This window comes from Centropristis striata, chromosome 2, assembly GCF_030273125.1.
Source record: "Centropristis striata isolate RG_2023a ecotype Rhode Island chromosome 2, C.striata_1.0, whole genome shotgun sequence".
In the NCBI taxonomy this organism is placed as follows: Eukaryota; Metazoa; Chordata; class Actinopteri; order Perciformes; family Serranidae; genus Centropristis; species Centropristis striata.
The window spans coordinates 7,563,876-7,583,705 of NC_081518.1; the positions used below are offsets into that span (position 1 = coordinate 7,563,876).

The window sequence follows — 19,830 nt, forward strand, 5'->3', positions numbered from 1 at the left end:
ATATAATGTGACATTGAAGAGTTTGCGGCGCAAACAGTATATTGTATAAGCCTTGCGCGAAAGTCTGCGCAGCGAGGAGGTCCTCGAAGCACAAGAAGAAAGGTTAGAGTTCAAAGTGCAAAGCAAAGATGTTTTCAAACGCTACGAGATGTGCAAACTGAATTTTCTGCACAGATTAAACGCACTCAGCAATGATGACGAATAGACAATAACGATATAATCAAACCTACAGTAAACACGTGTAGTTTTTTTGCTTTATTTTCCGTGCGCAGGAAGTCCGGGAGAGGAAAAGTAACAGTGTTGCTTTCTAGCTGACATCTTTGCTCGGCTACACGGTTGAATAACATAGCTAGCAAGCTAGCTCTGAGCGGATTTGTGGAGGTAAACAAACGAGCTAAACACACATTATTAGCTTAATAGAAAAAGTGTAGCTATGGGATCTTGTTGTTCACTTAATTAACAGTATTCAGGGATAACAGACACTATGTCGGCGTTGTTGTTGCAGCATCGTACTGGTCTTTGTAGAAGATACAGTTCAGGTCTGCTGTGGGCTCTGTCAAGGCGAAACTATCGTATATTAAATAAGCAAACATCCAGCGATAGTGTTAAAAATGTGCTGTCCAAGTGGGCTAATATCAGGAAAACACTTCTGTCGAAATCAGAACAGACCAGCACAGGTCGGCCACAGAAACTCATTGAGGTAAGTCAAAATAAACAGAAACATGGTAGTTGGATAAGTGCTTCTTAACTATTTTGTCTTGTATTGATGGTTGCTATTGTTAACAGTTGTATGTCACGATACCAGAACTTTAAAATTCAATATAGTACTTGTATTATTTTTTTTAAACAACACGATACTCGATACATTTTTCGATACCAGACAAAAACTCCTAGGCCCAAAAAAATGAATTATTTTTCACCCAACTCAACAATCTGCACACTTTGCTGGTTCAGAAAAAGTCAATGAAAACATACACATTTTTCCTTGTCATTGTTTCTTCTGTATAACCTTGAGAAAATTCATTGTAGATCTGTGTTTCGTACTATTGAATATGTATATGGTAATATTTTAAACTTGTGGTATCGAAAAAGTGTCGATGTATCCATACTTTGACAACTGTAACACTAACTGTGAGTAAAATGTGGAAAACTAAGGAGTAAGAGCAATGTGTGTGATCTGTATACCAGTACCCCTTACCTTAGAATATGCAGGTGCATCTCAATGAATTAGAATATCATAGAAAAGTTTATGTCAGTAATTCAATTCAAAAAGGTGAAATAACACATTATATACATCCATGTTTTAATTGTAATGATAATGGCTTACATTTAATAAAGACCTTTAAATTCAGTGTTTAAAAAAATAAAATATTACAAAAGACCAATTTTAAAAAGTTCATCTATATGCACTCAATACTTGGTTGGGTCTATTTGACTTGAACTAGTGGAAATGGACTTTTCCATCATATTCTAATGTATTGAGATGCACCTGTAAACTATGAAGACAAAACAATGACATTAGCAAATTTGATCTATTTACACACGTGTATGAATATATTTCTATTCACATGTGTAGTCTGCTGTCTCCCCCTGCTTGAAATTACATCATCAACTTAAATTGTCAATATCACCAGGGGACTGACACCCAGTCTTAAAAGATATACAATGCAAGATTTTTCCTAAAACAATAATGTATAGACTCATACAAGTAATGTTATTAGATTCAAGAGATTTGTTGCTTTTGTTGACCTACAGGACAGAACAGGTAGCTTGGAATTATTGTACAGATCTGTCTTTGTAAATAAAATAAAAAGTTTTCATGCATGTGCAAACTACAATACAGCATTTTCTCTTGCATTTTGTTTAAATGAGAAATGTTGACCCAATGTTCCCATTTCAGAGTCTCCTCCACAGACCCCTGGGTCCTGGCATGGTGGGAATTAGCAAAGAGTTAATCAGGAACAACCTACTGAGGAACCCTGTTGGTTTGGTAAATCTATTAGGTAAACACTCAGTTTCATCAACTGTAGTTTTTGTACTTATGCACTTGTATTGTATTTACTTACTTTCACCTCCTTTGATTCCAGGGTCATTAAACTTATTTAGTACATCTCAATCTAAACAAAAGAGAAACAAATCGGATGGAGAAAAGGGAAAAACCCCAAAGGAAGATGAAGGTAAGTGGTAATTTGTTTTAGCTGATTGCTACATCTAGCTGTGACCTTCATTTCTTTCTCTGATAATTTTTATTCCCTTTCCCCTCCACAATCTGCCTCCATCTTTCAGAGGATAAGAAACGTCGTGAGCAGGAGGATCAGATGTACCGGGAGCGCCTGCGTGCCCTCTTCATCTTAGCGCTCATCATGAGCCTGCTGAACACCATCATTACCAGCGGCGGCAACATCTCTTGGAACGACTTTGTCAACGAGATGTTGGCCAAGGGAGAGGTGTCACGTGTTCAGGTCGCTCCAGAGAGTGACATCGTAGAGATCTACCTTCATCCAGGAGCAGTTATCTTTGGAAGGCCTGTATGTCTTGCAGGATTTAATGCAAACGCACAATTCGCATCAGAACTTTTACAGCAGCTGTACATGGTTACCTCTAATTTCCTGCCACGTTTCTTGCTTTGCAGAGGCTGGCGCTCCTGTACAGAATGCAGGTTGCCAACATTGACAAATTCGAGGAGAAGCTGAGAGCTGCTGAAGAAGAGCTGAACATTGAGTCTAAGGACAGGATACAGGTGTCCTACAAGCGCACGGGATTCTTTGGGAAGTAAGAACTTGACCTTCTATTAACCCATTGAAGCCTGAAAAGCTTATATGTCGTTTTGTAGTATTTGTATAAGCTCTCAAATACTTTTTGAATTTCATTTCTATCTGCTACAGAGGCTGAAAAATCTATTATTTAGTAGAAGCGTTGACACTTCTGTTGAATTTAGAGAAAAACTTCAGGTTTTAGGGGCTTATTTTAAAATCGCCCAGAGGTTTTACAGGCCTTTTAGGCCTCAGTGGGTTAAAATAAATCAATTTATAAAGTTTAATGAGCAATTTGAATGAATCCTATCTCTATACACAGTGAAACAATTAATCAAAACAATCATCAGTTAACAGTCAGTGCAACAGATTTTTCTTCTCATTACTAGTTTCATAAAGAACCAATAGGGCCATTATGTGCTGTAACTAGGACCGGATGATATGACAATATACATCCTAAAAAAGACATTTGTCTGTATTGTTTGTGTCACAATGTCAACATAAACAGCAGCCAATGTTAACTGTATATCTAAGTATATAAAAATCTGCTTTACTATGCAGATTTTATACAGCACATTTATTGAATTACCAGAGAACATGCTCTACTGTGACTTCCAGTCATGGAAAAAATTATTAGACCATTTTTTTCTTAAATTTCTTGTTTATTTTAATGCCTGGAACAACTAAAGGTACATTTGGTTGGGCAAATATAATGATAACAAAACTGGCTCACAAGAGTTTAATTTAATGGCTGATATCAAGCCATTTTCCATGGTTTTCTTGATAATAACCGCAATCATTATCAAGAAAAGCATGGAAAATGTCTACATATCAGCTCTTAAATTAACTCTTATGAGCTATTTTTGTTATCATTGTACTTGTCCAAACAAATGTACCTTTAGTTTTACCAGGCATTACATAAACAAGAAAGCAAGGAGAAAAAAAGGTTGGTCTAATATTTTTTTTCTATGACTGTATATAGTTATTGAGATATGAAATGACCTAGATCGAGGTTTGATCATATCTGCCAGCCCTATTTTTGATCATAATAGCCTAATGGCGTCTTTAAAACATGTGGGTTTGTCATTTGTATATGTATTTAAAGTGTTAAAGAGGTCAAAATTGGTGGGAAAAAAACATGTTTTTAATGTCTTGAACATTGATTTTCTTCTCTGTTGATTTTAAAGACTCAGAGTTTTTTCATCTGTTTGTTTCACAGTGCGGTCTACGCTCTGGGGATGGCTGCTGTGGGCGTGGCTATCCTCTGGTATATCTTCCGACTGGCCGGCATGGGTATCAGACAAGCCGGCTTCAGTGCCTTTGTGAGTGAAGCCACATGAGCAATTTGACATTTAGGGTTCTTATTGTGTTCCACTTAATTAACTTGTGTATTAACTGCATATTACAACGAACTTCACAGAATCAACTGAGGACGGCCAATTTCACCATTGTGGACAGCAAGGGGGGGTTAGGAGTGAGTTTCAAAGATGTTGCAGGCATGCATGAGGCGAAGATGGAAGTTAACGAATTTGTCGACTACCTCAAGGTAAGAAACTGAGACTCCCAGTTACACACTGTATGTTGGTCATGCACACACTGAATAGTCAATGTTAATTAAAAGGTGTAATATGTAAAATTTCCGCATTTAGGCTACGTTTACATGATGACGGTCTGAACAGGAGACGCAATAGTGGCGTCGCGTCTTCACTTTTTATCCGCGTTTAGACGAGCATTTCCGGGAGGAAATCTGCATGCGTACCGTGACGCAAAAGTATGTGGGATTCGATTGTATGCATGCCAGGCGGCATCACTTAAAGTGATAAGAGCATCTCTGGGCATATGGAAGTTTTCACGCCACGTATTTTCATCAGCTACTTCTTCCACAAAGTTCTCCACCATCCACTAGATCTCCCAGGTCTCGTCCAAAGCCGTCTGGCTCGTCTCCAACAAATTGGTGCATCCAAAATGTGATAGAGGTAATTACAGATCCTTCTCTGTTCAATAATACTATATGTACATATCCTGTACATTTGGTGGAAAGACTCCTGTAAGTTTATTAGAGCTGCCAGAGCAGCTTGAAGGTCCGACGCATGGAAATAATCCCACATGTTTGTTTATTTCCCTGTAATGGAGCATGTATGTGACGTAAAAACGTACACGACGAGAGCAGATCTGAGCAGAGTTTTGCGTCTTGGCAGCGCAGACGGACACGATGCGGCGGAGCGAATTCAAGTTTTCCACTTTGGAAGGTGGTTTCAGATTTTTGTGTTTTTAAGCCCCAAAAAGGCCGTCACCATCTAAACAAAAGGCACTTCCGAGAAAATATTTTGTCGTTTTTACCCGCAAGCGTCCTTGTGTAAACGGGGCCTGAATGTCTAAAAACGACTAGACCTTTGTTATACATTTTGTTGTGTTCCTACAAAATCCCAGCTGTTTCCAACAATGTGTTAAAACCCAGAGAATTTTGTTCAAGTTAACAGTGCACTTGTTTTTTTTTTTTGGCTACCTGTCAATAGCATCATTCATGGGGATAGGGCCTTCTCCATGGCTGCCCCCACCCAGCACAAACATTTTCCCAGTGGTGGAAGAAGTATTTAGATTTCTTACTTAATAGTACCAATACCACACTGTGAAATAACTCCACTACAAGTAAAAGTCCTGCATTCAAAACTTACTGAAGTAAAAGTACAAAAGTATCAGCATCAAAATGTACTTAAAGTATCAAAAGGAAAAGTACTCATTATGCAGAATGGACCCACTCAGACTGTTTTATATATTCTAGATGTATTATTGGATGATTATTATTGATGCATTATGAAATCATTAAAACATGATATTCTTAACACACTGTCATGAGGTTTAGTTTAAACAAATGTCACTTTAATCACTTCACTATCATGTTTTTTATGTTGAATCTCAAACTGTAAAGTAACTGGCAGCTGGCAGCTAAATGTAGTGGAGTAAAAAGTACAATATTGACCTCAAAATGTAATGAAGTAGAAGCATAAAGTTACATGAAAGGAAAATACTCAAGTAAAGTACCTCAAAACTGTACTTAAGTTCAGGACTTGAGTAAATGTATTTAGTTACTTTCCACCACTGCATTTTCCATCACTCCCTCTTTCAAAACTGCCCTCAAAACCCACCTATTTAAATCTGCTTTTAACCTGTAATGCGTATGTCCCCCATTCTCCTTGCCCATCATTATTGTTGTTTTTTTTACTGTTATTGCTTTCATTGTTCTTAGTGGTTTGCAGTTTTAACATACATACACACATATCATCACAGAGATTGTTCCCTAATGCTATTACTTTTACTGTCCTTAGTTGTTATTGATTTTGATTCAACGTTTCTAATGTGTAAAGTGTCTTTGAGTACCTTTTTTAAAGCATTATACAATGAAAATGTATTTTAATCATCCCTTTAGCCCTCTAGTTGCTTTAACCTCTGCATCAGCAACAGGTGTTGTCAAACAAAGACAACATGATCCCACGCTACATTACTACCACAGAGTCCATCTTTTGTCACTGTCTTGATTAAGAGACCCTATAGCAGCAGAAATGACATATTCTGTGTTTAACCCTTTGATGCACAACATGGGTCTCATTCATTCCCCATGTTATTTAATGTTGTTGTGTGTTTCTGTGCTCTATCTTTTGATATCAACTTATTTTATGATTGAATATTCCAAGTATTCTTTAAATATCTTGTTTTTGATCATTATTTCCATTTTGCCTCTCATACTTTATGAAGAAAAAAAGTTTTTGTATTATTACATCGCTAACTACTTAGCTAAAAAATGGGTTTGGGTCATTTTTGACCCATGTTGTGCATTAGAAGAGTAGTGACACAAAAAGGGATTTTATTAAAAAATGAATAAAGGAAAACATAAAATTAGGATGCATGATGACCAAAAACAAACTATTTGAGGAAAACCTGGAATACTGAATGATGAAAATAATTTATTGCAAAGATATAGCATGTTGTGCATCAAAGGGCTAAATAATCTAAGGATATGGTGAGTCTAATAGATGTTTTTTGGTCCAGCTTTTGCTACAGTGTCTACTGGACGAAGTTTTGTATTTATCATGCAAACCTCATAGAATAGGGATGCATGATATTATTGGCATGTTATCGGTATCGGCCGATATTGGCTTGAAAATGAACTATCGGACATCGGACAACACGATATAAACAACCGATTAATTAATGGGGTGCACATCACCTCTCTGTTGCACCTTGTTTGTAGCTCATAGAATTGTGCAGTGTAGTCTGAGCCCACTTATTTATTTATGTTCTGATTAGGGACTGAAGCTGCTTATATTTTTTGTACTTTTTGTGATTTTGTTTGCACAGTGCAGATTGAGTCGTCACATATTGGGCTCCTGTTTTAAGTTAAATTTTAATTTAAGCAGCAGTCTGTAAGGTGCATGTAGTTTTATTCAATTTGGGTTTAATAGCTGTACAGTTGCACTTTTCACATGTTCCCAGTGAACACAGGTTATGTTTACTTATTATGTCAATAGGGAAATTGGCCATATTTGCCCTGATTGTGGGTATTAGTTGTGCGGGGAAAAAATATCGGTAATCGACTAAATGAGTTGTAAAAAATCTGCATATCAGATATTGGCAAAAAATCCAATATCGTGCATCCCTATCATAGAAGTAAAACTTTAATTTCCCCATTTCAGTGTATCACTTACCTCGTTGATGTTATCTGTCATCAGAATCCAGAACGTTACCTCCAGCTTGGAGCCAAAGTTCCCAAGGGTTCACTGCTGCTTGGACCTCCAGGCTGTGGGAAGACCCTGCTGGCCAAGGCTGTAGCCACCGAGGCTCAGGTGCCCTTTCTGGCTATGAATGGCTCAGAGTTTGTGGAGGTCATTGGAGGTATGTACAGACAGCAACACCGGCAATTAACATGACATAGACCAGGGATGGGCAACTGGAGGCCCGGGGGCCGCATACGGCCCGCAACTCACTTGTACAACTACATGCATTTGAGCATAAAATCTTAAAAGTGCAGTGTAAAAATGCACTAAATTACTTCTTGCAATTAATGTTGGTCTGCTGTTCTTGCACTGATAAAAAATAAATCACAATAAGTGGTTATTTTTTATTTGCTTCAATCCTTTTTAATTCCTATTTATACTGTTATACATGCATTTCAGCATGAAATATGTTAAGTTACTGCACTGTAAACATATTTAAAATTGCAGTTTCATCATATCTGGTTAAGTGCGCGGTCCTATATGTGGCCCTGTGGTAGTGTTGATGAAAAACTGTGGCCCCCTCCAGCATTTAAGTTGCCCATCCCTGGTATAGACATAAACCTGGTCAACATACATCAAAATAATGCTGATATTTAATATGAGAGGAGATATGATATAGGGATGAAAGCGGGTGTGTGAAATGACATTAGGTGGTTATTGTTGACATTTTATTTTTTAAATGTATTACTATTTTTCTTTTTTTTGTGTGTTGTTGTTGTTTTGTCTGTTTGTTCATTGTTGTCTCATTGTGACTACATGGGCGTATGTGTCAAGTAAAGTCAAGTCAATGTTTATTTATAGAGCACATTTAAAAACAACCTCAGTTGACCTGTGTTGTGCTGTACAGTTATTAAAATACAAAAAAATTATACACAAATATAGTTGTAAATAAAAACAATACTAAAAACAATAAAACAAAAAAATAGTAATAAAAACTAAATCCAAAAATAACAAATTATGTATGTTAATAATGGTAATAATACGTTTGTATACATTACTATGTATTATACATACATATAAATATTATTGTTATATAACTGAATATAGTACATTAACATAGGGAGAAGGGGTGGGATTTAATAAGCTTTGGCTTCTTCCCACTCCTTTTGAACACAAATAAGAGTTGAGTCTTGTTGTTTCATTTTGTGTTGTCTTGTATTTATTGTTGTTCGTTTGTTTTTAATTGTTCGTCTTTTATTTTGTGTTCAAATAAATTCTCAATCAATCAAATATCTGTTGTGCGTTACAGTGCAGGGATATTCTGTAATTTATAAGAAATCAGACTTTTCTGGGTGCATCGGAGGAATGCGTTCATATGGCAGCCTTATACAAAGGTTAATTTCTGACATGACTTGTGTTGTGTTTGTGTGTAGGCCTGGGTGCTGCTCGGGTGAGGAGTCTGTTCAAAGAGGCTCGAAGCCGAGCGCCCTGCATCGTCTACATCGACGAGATCGATGCCGTGGGAAAGAAGCGATCCAACAACATGTCGGGTTTCTCCAACACTGAAGAGGAGCAGACCCTCAACCAGCTGCTGGTGGAGATGGACGGTGAGTGAAACGCTTGTTGTCATGAGAGGCGGACCTTTCTCACAGAATAATTAAACCCTTCTTCTCGTTTTGCAGGAATGGGAACGACAGACCACGTCATTCTCCTCGCTTCCACTAACAGAGCAGATATCTTGGACAATGCTCTCGTGAGACCAGGAAGACTGGACAGACACATCTTTATAGATCTGCCCACGCTGCAGGTAGTCTTCAGCACTCAGCAGTTTGCCAGTGACCTTAATGTAAATTAGCTTAGTTTTATAATAAGCAAGTGGCTTGCAAAGGAAATGTAAGGCAGCTTCTAATTTTTCTATTTTGAGAATACACCACTGGTCAAAAGTTTTAGAACACACCAACTTTTCCAGAATTTAATTGAAAATTATGCAGTTTAATGTCTTAGTCTATTCTGAAATGAACGCACATTTGCAACATTTAAAATTATTTATTGAGCATGATAGTGTTTTGAAAATTAAAAAAAGATTCAAAATCACATTTTATGTTGAACTAAAGGACTAAAAAAAGACACAAAAAAAGACACAAAATGACAAAAAAAAGACATGAAAATAATTCAAAAATGGACAAAATAGCCCAAGACTCCATAGAGTTAAGTTGTTAACCCATTTCTTGTTCCCTGAAAAAAGGCCTACTTGCATTATTCTGAAGTGTACATTATCTTTCAGTTTTGGTTAACCTTACCTTTTTTTATTTACCTCTGGCAGTTCACCACTTACCTTTGTACCCTTTCAAGCTGTTCATTTGACTTGAACTGCTTGAATTTCAATAAAAAATGGAAAAATTGGGGTGTTCTAAAACTTTTGACCGGTAGTGTATATTGAATGAAGTCACACATGTAACCTATTGACCAAACCAAGTTTTGTGTAAGGCATTGCACCTTTAGCAGCTGCTTTTTTCCCCCCAATTTGGTGTCCTATTGAGCTGTTCCATTATACATTTTCAAGAAAACAAACATATGGATCATTCTATACCAACTCGTCTCATCGATCTTCTTGGAAAAAAGTCAAAACTTCTATTAAATTCATGGGACCTTGTAAAATCATTTATAGGTCTATTCCAAATACTTTTCAGTTATCTGAACCAAATGTCATCATTTTTTCACATGCAAGAAATGCTCATTTACAGAGTATTATTAAATGATGGAGTAATATAAAATCTTCAATTTTTAAATATATCTGCATTGAATATTAACACTTTCCCATAAAAAAATCTCATCTATAACCCATCTTGGGAAAATATTCCGTCAAAATATCGAAAGTGTGTTTTTCCACCCTTGAAGCCATATTTGGTTTATGCAGGGCCAAATAAAGTTATTAGTAGTTATGTAACAACTAATAAAAACATACAAAAAAACACTGTTTGCAAAAAAAAAAAAAAAATCAGCAGAGATATACATTTTTATAAATTAAAGATTATTTTTCGGGAAAAAATGTATTATTATTATTTAAATTAATTTGATTACTTTAAAACATTGAGTAATTACTATTTAAACAAATGCATGTTCAAATTATACTGAGGGTTTCTTGGATAATTAGTACATCCCAAGCCAGTGGAAAAAAATGGTGAGGCTCACAATACAAAGAATCACAAAAATGAGGAAATTTAGCACCGAACTTAAAGAAAAAAAAACAATAATCAAACAAATAATCAAAAATGTAAATGTTTGGAGTTTTTTGCAAGGTCCCATGAATTCAATAGAAGTTTTCACATTTATTATTTCAAGAAAATCGATGACATGAACTGGGAGGTCTAGGTGATTTGAGGTTTAAAATATACTTTGTCAGTTAAAGATATATATATATATATATATATATATATATATATATATATATATATATATATATATATATATATATATATATATATATATATATATATATATATATATATATATATATATATTTATTTATTTAATTGTCTCTCAGGAGAGGAAGGAGATCTTTGAGCAACATCTGAAGACCCTGAAGCTGACCCAACCAGCTGATTTCTACTCTCTGCGCCTGGCTGAGCTCAGCCCTGGCTTCAGTGGTATGTATACATATTTATGGTTTACTTCTCATGTAAATCTATGAACATCTGTGGCCATAACAAAATAATGGCCCGTCTCTATGAATAAACATAAGGTCGTGATCAACAAACATGAGACATCTTTGGACGTCCAACAAAACACTGTTGATACTTAGTGAAATGTCGTTCCCATATGGTGATCATGAAATCTGTTCACTTTGTCCCCGCAGGTGCAGACATTGCGAACATTTGTAACGAAGCCGCCCTGCATGCTGCCAGAGAGGGCCACAAGTCCATCCATACCTTTAACTTTGAGTACGCAGTGGAGAGAATGATAGCAGGTACATTGATGCAAACAGTGTAATGCTGTGAAACTATAAATCCCATTTGTCTCAGTTGCCGACTTGGGCAAAATGTGACAGATGTGTGTCTGTGTGTGTGTGTCTTCAGGGGGTGTAAAGAAGAGTAAGGTCCTGTCTAAAGAGGAGCAGAAGGTGGTTGCCTTCCACGAGTCTGGACACGCCCTAGTGGGGTGGCTTATGGAGCACACAGAGGCAGTCATGAAGGTACCACAATGCTGCCTGTCTGCACCTTCATGTTAGCCTGGCTACACGTCCACCCGTTCTGGCTACACGACCACCCGTTCATTTCTCCGTAGAGGAGGTGTGGTTTACGATCCTCCAGAGCTGTTTATTGGGCGCTTAGAATGTCTATCAAAAGCGTCTGTAGGTAGCTCTTAGCCAATCAGATCAGTTATACCAGATGACGTAGTAGAGCAACAGAGATGGATGTTTGTTGTGTGTGTGTCTGTGAGAGAGTGTTGTTTGCTGCTTTGCTTCTTCAGTTCTCGCTTTCGGCAAGATTATTTATTTTCACGCTTTATTCCCCCTCATGTCATTCAGCCACACACATCCACTGATTGTGTGGTGACCGGCGGTCTCTGTGATTGGATCCCTAAAAAAGGGCTAAGAAACTGCCGTGGTTTCCAGACTGGATGGAGGTTTGAAATTAAATTCGAGCGCGCAAGGCAGTCTGGGTATACCCAGGCTACCTTCATGTACTGTAGGCTTTTATTGGAAATGCATGACATGTCATGACATGTAATTCTATGTATGGCATAATCTCAACCAGATCAATTCTGTAGATCAACGTTTTGGCACTTTGCAAATTTTGCCTAATTGATGAGGTGGGGGAAAAAAATCAATACAGTATAGTGTGGATATATCGATTCATGACCAGCAAGTATCGATACTTAACGTTCCAACAGCGTTTTTTTTACAGAGACTGTAGTGGGCTCACTTTTAGGAATATACTGGAGATACTGGTCTCACATGCGAGAAACGAGAAGAACCTGTGACAGGATATCGTGTCAGAAAGTTGTCGAAATAACGCTGCAAAGTTCAGGGTTTTTATGTTTTGTTCAAAACAATTCAGAGTAATGAAGCTTAAAGTCGAGGAAAGTTTGATAAAAATGCTGCAGTTGTTGTTGTCCATACATGTTTGATATCAGTTAAGTTCAGTTTGACTGAATACTTTGTTGGTCAGTCTGTGGGTTTGACTCTCATTGTGGATAAATTAAAAAATGAAGTGAGATGAATAGACTGAGAATTTTGTGGACACAAAATGCAGTTAAACAGCAATATATTGTATCGCAATACTCACCTTATCGCAAAATGCTTAAAATCGGAATAACACTGTATCATGACTCAAGTATGGGGTTAAAATCGTATCGTGGAGCCTCTGGTGATTCCCACCTCTACTTATTGATACTTCTAAATCTAAAGAAGCCTGTTAACCCATTAAGGCCTAAAGCGCCTGGAAAAAAATGCCTGGAAAACCTGTGGGCGATTTTCAAATGACCCCCTAAAACCTGAAGTTTTTCTGGAAATTCAACACCTACTAAATAATAGATTTTTCAGCCTCTGTAGCAGATAAAAATGAAATTCAAAAAGTATTTGAGAGCTTATACCCGTGACTTTCATACGAAGTTGAGTTTATTTGTCCAAACCTTCAATAAAGTTTTTTAAAAAATCAACAAACTCAGCAAATGTTACATTTGACTGAATAAAAAATCCTATGCATAATACTAATACATGCCCATTAGCAAGATGCAAACATGATATGACCACTGGAAGAACAAGACATAGTTCTCATTAGCCTACTGTAATAAAAAAAGAAATAATTATCATAATAATAATAATAATACATTTTATATATTGCACTTTTCAGGGTACTCAACAACGCATAAAGTAATATAAGACATAAACAGTCATGATTTCTTATATCATCATCACAATCAATTAGCCTATTATTATTATTATTATTATTATTATTAATATTAATATATTATTAATAATATTATTATTATCTCCAGATGGCCACAAATCTGTCTGTTCTTCGGTGAAAATATGTCGTCTACAAACATATTCCTCATCCATAAATGCCGGTCGATTGGTTCCGAGGGTTCAAAGTCCAGATCAGCAATTAAATGATCGGCGCTGTTTTCATCAGATCTCTTCCGTCACTTACTGCTGAGCTCCCTCCGCTATAGTCGTCTTCCTTTGATTTCAAAGTTCTGGAAAAGTCCGATGTTGCATTGCGACACTCCCACATGTATTCTGATCATGATTCTGATGCATTTCATTGGCCAAGAGACCGAAAATAGGTGGAAAAAAATACAAATACTACAAAATGACATATCCGCTGTCCCGGCCTTAATGGTAGAGTGATGCAACAGCGCTCCCGGTTTTAACGGTAGAAATGCGGTAATGCTTTCCTGGCTTCAATGGGTTAAAAGGAGCACTCAGTACCAATTTCTACCAAGGCTGCATGTCTAATCATTTTTGATTTTGCCCAAATATTTATTAGTCCATCATTGCTCAACTTTAATGACATGAGTGGTTCTGGAAATGTTTCTAGATGCAGGGACTGTGTAAAAGATGTTACCACCTGGCTGGTTTTGGAGGGCAGTAACATATAATTGGGATAGGAAATGAGGTGGAATGCGACAACTGGACGGTTCTGGTAAAAGTCAGGCGTTTAATAACCAGGGAGAGTGCTCATTCACAAAAAAGTATATAACAGAAAGAGGCTATACAGGGGCTGACAAATAACCAATGCACAAAACGAAGTTGAATAAATTAGTAACTTAGCTCTTGGCTCAAAAGAAACAAAAAGAGCTCAGCACCCATAAGCTTACTAAATACAATGGACAAAAACAGACTAATAGTTAAACAAAGGATGTCCAACTCTTGGCAAACAAACTTAATTACAAAGGTTTCAAAAGCACTGGCTGAGCCACTCAGAAAGGCAACAGCCAGGCACTACTTCAGCACTCAATGCTTTGTATTAACACAAATGGTGCGCAACCAACAGCAAGGCGTACTGATCACTGGTTCACAGGCCGCCTGAACTGTGGACACACAAGCTATTTAAAGTGCAGCTGGGTTTGATTGAAGACTCCTGATTGGTAAACTCGGTCGAATCACAGCCGCACCAATCACAGACGCCAGCGAACAGCAACCAGGAAGTAAGCGGTCTCGGCTCCAGAAGGACCACTCCACGACAGGGAATCACACAGCTGAATTTGAATAATCGGCAGAATCACTCATAGAAACAATACAGTTAATACATGCAAAACGGTAGCCAGCGGCAGCCGTAACAAAGACCCTCGGTCTCTTTTCTCTATTTCTGCTGGTGTGTCTTATTTAGTATTTGCTACAATGGACTTTCACACATCTGTCAAAGCCAGACGGACCAGAGGGGCGGCTGTGGCTCAGTCGGTAGAGTCGGTTGGCCCCCAACCGAAGGGTTGGTGGTTCAATCCCTGACCGTCGCAGCCTACATGCTTAAGTATCCTTGAGCAAGATACTGAACCCCAAATTGCTCCCGATGGTGTGTTCATCGGTGTGTGAATGAATTCCCAATGGTGGCAGGTGGGACCGTTTAGGGTAGCCTCTGCCACCAGTATGAATGTGTGTGTGAAAGGGTGAATGAGCGCAGTCTAGTGTAAAGCGCTTTGAGTGGTCGCAAAGCGACTAGAAAAGCGCTATATAATTCCATTTCCATTTACCATTTACTCTGTGTTAAACGTGTTAGCTTGCACAGCAGCTGGAATCTCAAGAGATCACAAGATGACGCAAACTTCTATCTTGTGAGGCTTCAAGTAATATGGTGATATGGTGATTTTGACCAGTATGCATCCTGTGAGTTGCAACTGGCTATGGGCTATGGTGGTTTAGGCGTGTGTAATAGACCACTATTGGTTCGTCCTTTCGTGATAGAAAGGGATGGGTTAATACAATCACCTGCCACGTATTTTTGAAAGCACCTGCACTTTTCCGAACAGTTTCCAACAACGACTTCTCAGATGGTTCTGTGTAACAAACCATCTGGCGCGACAGGTTATTAAATGCTCAGTTAATGTGTTTGATTGTTTAGGTTGCCAGATGTGCCAACAACAATCCCAGCCTCAGTACATTTATGAATGAGGACAAACTATTAAGCCAAGTCTCTTTATATTGACCATGCCAGTGCAGGAAGACTTAATAATATACAATAGAGAAACTAAAAAATGTTGGGAAAACATGGATGGCCACACAGAAAGGCCTTAACAGCAATCGAAAAACAATCATTTTAAGAAAAGTGTTTTCTTCTTCAGGTATCCATCGCCCCGCGGACTAATGCATCCCTGGGATTTGCCCAGATTTTACCTCGTGAGCAGTTTCTGTTCACCAAGGAGCAGCTGTTCGAGCGGATGTGCATGGCTCTGGGAGGACGAGTTGCTGAGTCGATCACCTTTAACAAGATTACAACAGGTACACCTGATTTATTGTATATCCACTGTGATCACTGCCTGCTCACATGCATGTCACTGTCCAATGAATGCTTTTCACTTATCCCTCTGATTTATTTCAAATTACTTCTTCGTAGCTTTCTGCTGCTCAGATTCCTAACAGTCAATCTTAATTTTTTATTATTCCTGATATAAACAGATTATTTCAGAAGATTTTTTTTTAAATTTAAATTATAGTTTTTTTCTCTTTTATAAAAATTGGTCTTAAAGGCTAACTCTCAAGCAGAAGGTGTTGTTTTTTTCAGTGCACTACCCTGACCTTCCATCATTTAGACTTTTTATTCTACTGATCAAAATCTGATTAACACTCAACTTTGAAAAGGAATTTCAGCCAAGTATCTACACAGTAAACTGCTGAACATTCAAATGTAAATGATCTCCTATACCAGGGGTGTCAAACTCTGGCCCGCGGCCCAAATTTGGCCCGCAGTGTAATTTTATTTGGCCCGCGAGGCAATACCAAATTATTATATTATTATTGTAAATTAATGACATTGATGTGTTTTTTATTTGAAATTTGATTTTGCATGTCTGCACTATTTAGTTATATATTGTATGTTTATAAGCGTTGCAGGTTCCATATTTAATGTTAAAGCAAAACATGTTTGGTACATATTAAAAGGTTTATTTGTTCAATGTTGGCCCGCGATTTTATTCAAGTTTTAAATTTTGGCCCATTGTGTATTTGAGTTTGACACCCCTGTCCTATACTGTGTACTATAACCTGATAGTACAGTGATTAAAGTGTCCTCTCTCTGTGTTCCCAGGAGCTCAGGACGACTTGCGTAAGGTAACTCGTGTGGCCTACGCCATGGTGAAGGAGTACGGCATGTGTGACAACGTCGGCCAGGTCTCGTTCCCAGACCAGGTGGCAGAAGGTTCCATCGGACGGCGTCCTTTCAGCCAGGGCCTGCAGCATCAGATGGACCACGTGGGTTCTAAAATTGGATTAGTTCTCTGTTCTCCATCCCACATTAGCACCCATTATATTGACATAATGAGTTTCAGTTATCACTTTAAAGTATTGATTTTAAGCTTTTGCCATTATTTCGGTGCCATAATGTTAACAGGTTATGTGGAACAGGACCACGTCACATCTTCCTGTTCATCTAACTTAGAACACAGTGAATGTTGTTTCATGTCATTAAATTCTGATTTGACATCAGTTTTTGTTCTTTCAGGAGGCCAGGATGTTGATAGCCCGCGCTTACAAGCACACAGAGAAGCTGCTACTGGACAACAAAGACATGCTGGCACTGGTCAGTGTTCCCATTTTTTAAAGCATTAATGTTGTTTGACTAGACAGTAGCTTTTTTTGCCAGCAATGAGCAGAGCACTTCAGTTTTACCTTCTTAGTCTGTATTATGGAAGTGGACATCGCCTTCAGGTTTAAATAGAGAAGCCAATGCAGAAGTGCCTTAAACCTGCATTCTTTCTGTTGACCAGCAGGGGGCGACTCCACTGGTTACAAAAAGAAGTCTGAGAAAATTACACACTTTTCAGCAAAGTTATCCCCTCAGTAAACATTTTCCTAATGAGTTTATCATCTCAATTACTAGTTTCAAGTCTTTCTGACAGCATGATGTTCATTCTAGTAGACTATGGTCCCATTTATAGTAAAAAAAAAAAAAAAAAAAAGACGATAAAGCAGGATATGCTTTAGGGCGCGGCTACCTTGTGTGTGATAAGCTACAATCATGGTGACTTGTCAATAAAAATAAAGTAAAAGCAATGGATATCCATCACACTGTGTACAATGAAATAGCTGTTAATTGTTTCTTGTTAACGTTGAATTATGGAAGCTAACTTTGTCAGCAGGGACGGGCGTAGTAGGTGTGGTCAGGTTGCTAATATACAGTACAGGCCAAAAGTTTGGACACACCTTCTCATTCAATGCGTTTCCTTTATTTTCATGACTATTGACATTGTAAATTCATCAAAACTATTTATTGATGAACACATGTGGAATTATGTACTTTACAAAAAAGTGTGAAATAACTGAAAACATGTCTTATATTCTAGTAAGCAAAGGGTGGTTACTTTGAGGAATCTAAAATACAAGACATGTTTTCAGTTATTTCACACTTTTTTTGTTAAGTACATAATTCCATATGTGTTCATTCATAGTTTTGATGCCTTCAGTGAGAATCTACAATGTAAATAGTCATGAAAATAAAGAAAATCGCATTGAATGAGAAGGTGTGTCCAAACTTTTGGCCTGTACTGTATAATGGGCATGCATAGTATCTTTGGCTTCTCAGTCAGATTCACCCTCTCATACAAATATGGTCACTTCTAGCTCCAAAAAACAACAACATGGCAACAGCCAACAACTTGAGGCTTCAAAACAGTTGTCCACATACCAATGGGTGATGTCATGGTGGTTCTGCCCACTTCCTTTATACAGTCGGATTTGTGTTTAATTATAATAAGTCACAACTTGTTGGGGTCTGTTGTGTCTTTCCAGTTGGCCAATGCTCTGTTAGAACGAGAGGTGGTGAACTACGATGACATTGAAGCCTTGCTGGGTCCACCGCCCCACGGGCCCAAGAAGATGATCATCCCACAGAACTGGATGGAGGCCGAGAGGGACAAACAAGACACGGGAGAGGACGAACCTCCGCCACCTCCCCGAAAACCCACAGACGAGGACGTGAATCCACAGCTGGTCTGATCTTAAAATGAATGTCTCTTTATTATTCTCCAGCTGCTGCAGTCATCAGACACCGGGTGAATTTTTATAAAACTTGGCAGTGATTCATCACTTTGAAGCTTTATATGCTTGAAAGTTTAATCATCAAAGTTTCCATGCAGACTTTTGTGCAGATTCATTTTTGCACTTGTTTTCCTTCTAGCTGACCCATTTAGATAATCTGAAACAGGCCTAAACAAGCCAGAGCAACTTTGACATTAATTATTTTTGGGAGGAATTCAATTATTTTTCCCATGTCTTTGCTGCACAGCTATATATTTTTTTTTGCCATAGAAGCACTAAAAATGGATAGATTTAAAAAAGGATGTCTACAACTAGCCTGGTAGTCTAGAAAAGTCCTCTGAGCAACATTTTCTGTACGTGGACTCAACAATTACACTTAAGAATTCCCAAACAATGTGTGCGAATGACTGAAACTGATCACTTTTATGCAAACATACTGTAGCATATACAGATTCAAGTATTACTTCTGCAAATTTCTTATTTCACATCTGTAAACTACAGCAAAATAACTGTAACTCAACTCATTCTATACAGACTAAGTTGACTTTAGGGGTAATGTTTCTACTTAGAGAATGATGCACCAAATATATTTAATTCAAAAGACAAATTAAAGTCTGCATTGTTGGTTATTGAATTGAGCTGCTGTAACGAATTAAACATTGCTGTGGACATGTATACCTTAAAGCTTGCTCAAGTTGAAGTGATAATGAGGAAACTACATTTTTTGAAATAAGGCTAAAAAAATCAAAGTGTCTGTCATGTTTCGGGTTAAGCAGCAGATATTACCATTACAGCTTTTGTTCTTCTCTGACCAAGAGATGTAAAGATTGAGTTAATACATAGAAAGTTGTGTTTTCTCTTGTGTATTAAGTGAATATGAAGTCCCAAAGGATGGTGTTGCTAATATTAAAATAAAGTTTTATTTAAATACTGTGTGTTGCCCTTTATGTAATGTAACAGAATGCAACAGGTATAATGGTGCAGTAAGTTTTATACACCTGGATTTGTAGATTTCTTCGAGTCCTCTTTGCAGATCATCTGAAGCTGTTGAATGGGGACTGTCGCTCATATTCTGGTCTCATCTGTCTGTCAGCAGGTCCAGAGCTCTCTTAGCTGTGTGTTCATTGTTTTGTCGAAAGGTGAACCTTCAGCCCAATGTGATGTCTTG

The 19,830-nt window shown here is 37.7% G+C and overlaps 1 protein-coding gene across 1 annotated transcript; it reads left to right on the forward strand.

Annotated features, from left to right (window-relative positions):
- The first annotated feature begins 103 nt into the window (after window positions 1-103).
- spg7 (SPG7 matrix AAA peptidase subunit, paraplegin) lies at window positions 104-19,487 on the forward strand. Its single transcript, XM_059358169.1, has 17 exons — window positions 104-700; window positions 1,901-2,003; window positions 2,088-2,177; window positions 2,287-2,528; window positions 2,633-2,772; window positions 3,973-4,075; window positions 4,174-4,299; window positions 7,481-7,643; window positions 8,899-9,072; window positions 9,148-9,272; window positions 11,010-11,112; window positions 11,322-11,432; window positions 11,542-11,657; window positions 15,752-15,908; window positions 16,714-16,877; window positions 17,128-17,205; window positions 18,414-19,487. Exons 1-17 carry the CDS (start codon window positions 485-487, stop codon window positions 18,618-18,620), a joined length of 2,418 nt encoding a protein of 805 aa, XP_059214152.1. The 5' UTR covers window positions 104-484; the 3' UTR covers window positions 18,621-19,487.
- The last annotated feature ends 343 nt before the right edge of the window (window positions 19,488-19,830 follow it).

Excerpts from the sequence above, each read along its gene's own strand:
- spg7 (XM_059358169.1), top strand. The coding sequence starts at position 485 with ATGTCGGCGTTGTTGTTGCAGCATCGTACTGGTCTTTGTAGAAGATAC. Across the intron at positions 2,773-3,972 it reads CGCACGGGATTCTTTGGGAA|TGCGGTCTACGCTCTGGGGA; the intron begins GTAAGAACTTGA and ends TTTGTTTCACAG. Across the intron at positions 11,113-11,321 it reads GCTCAGCCCTGGCTTCAGTG|GTGCAGACATTGCGAACATT; the intron begins GTATGTATACAT and ends TTGTCCCCGCAG.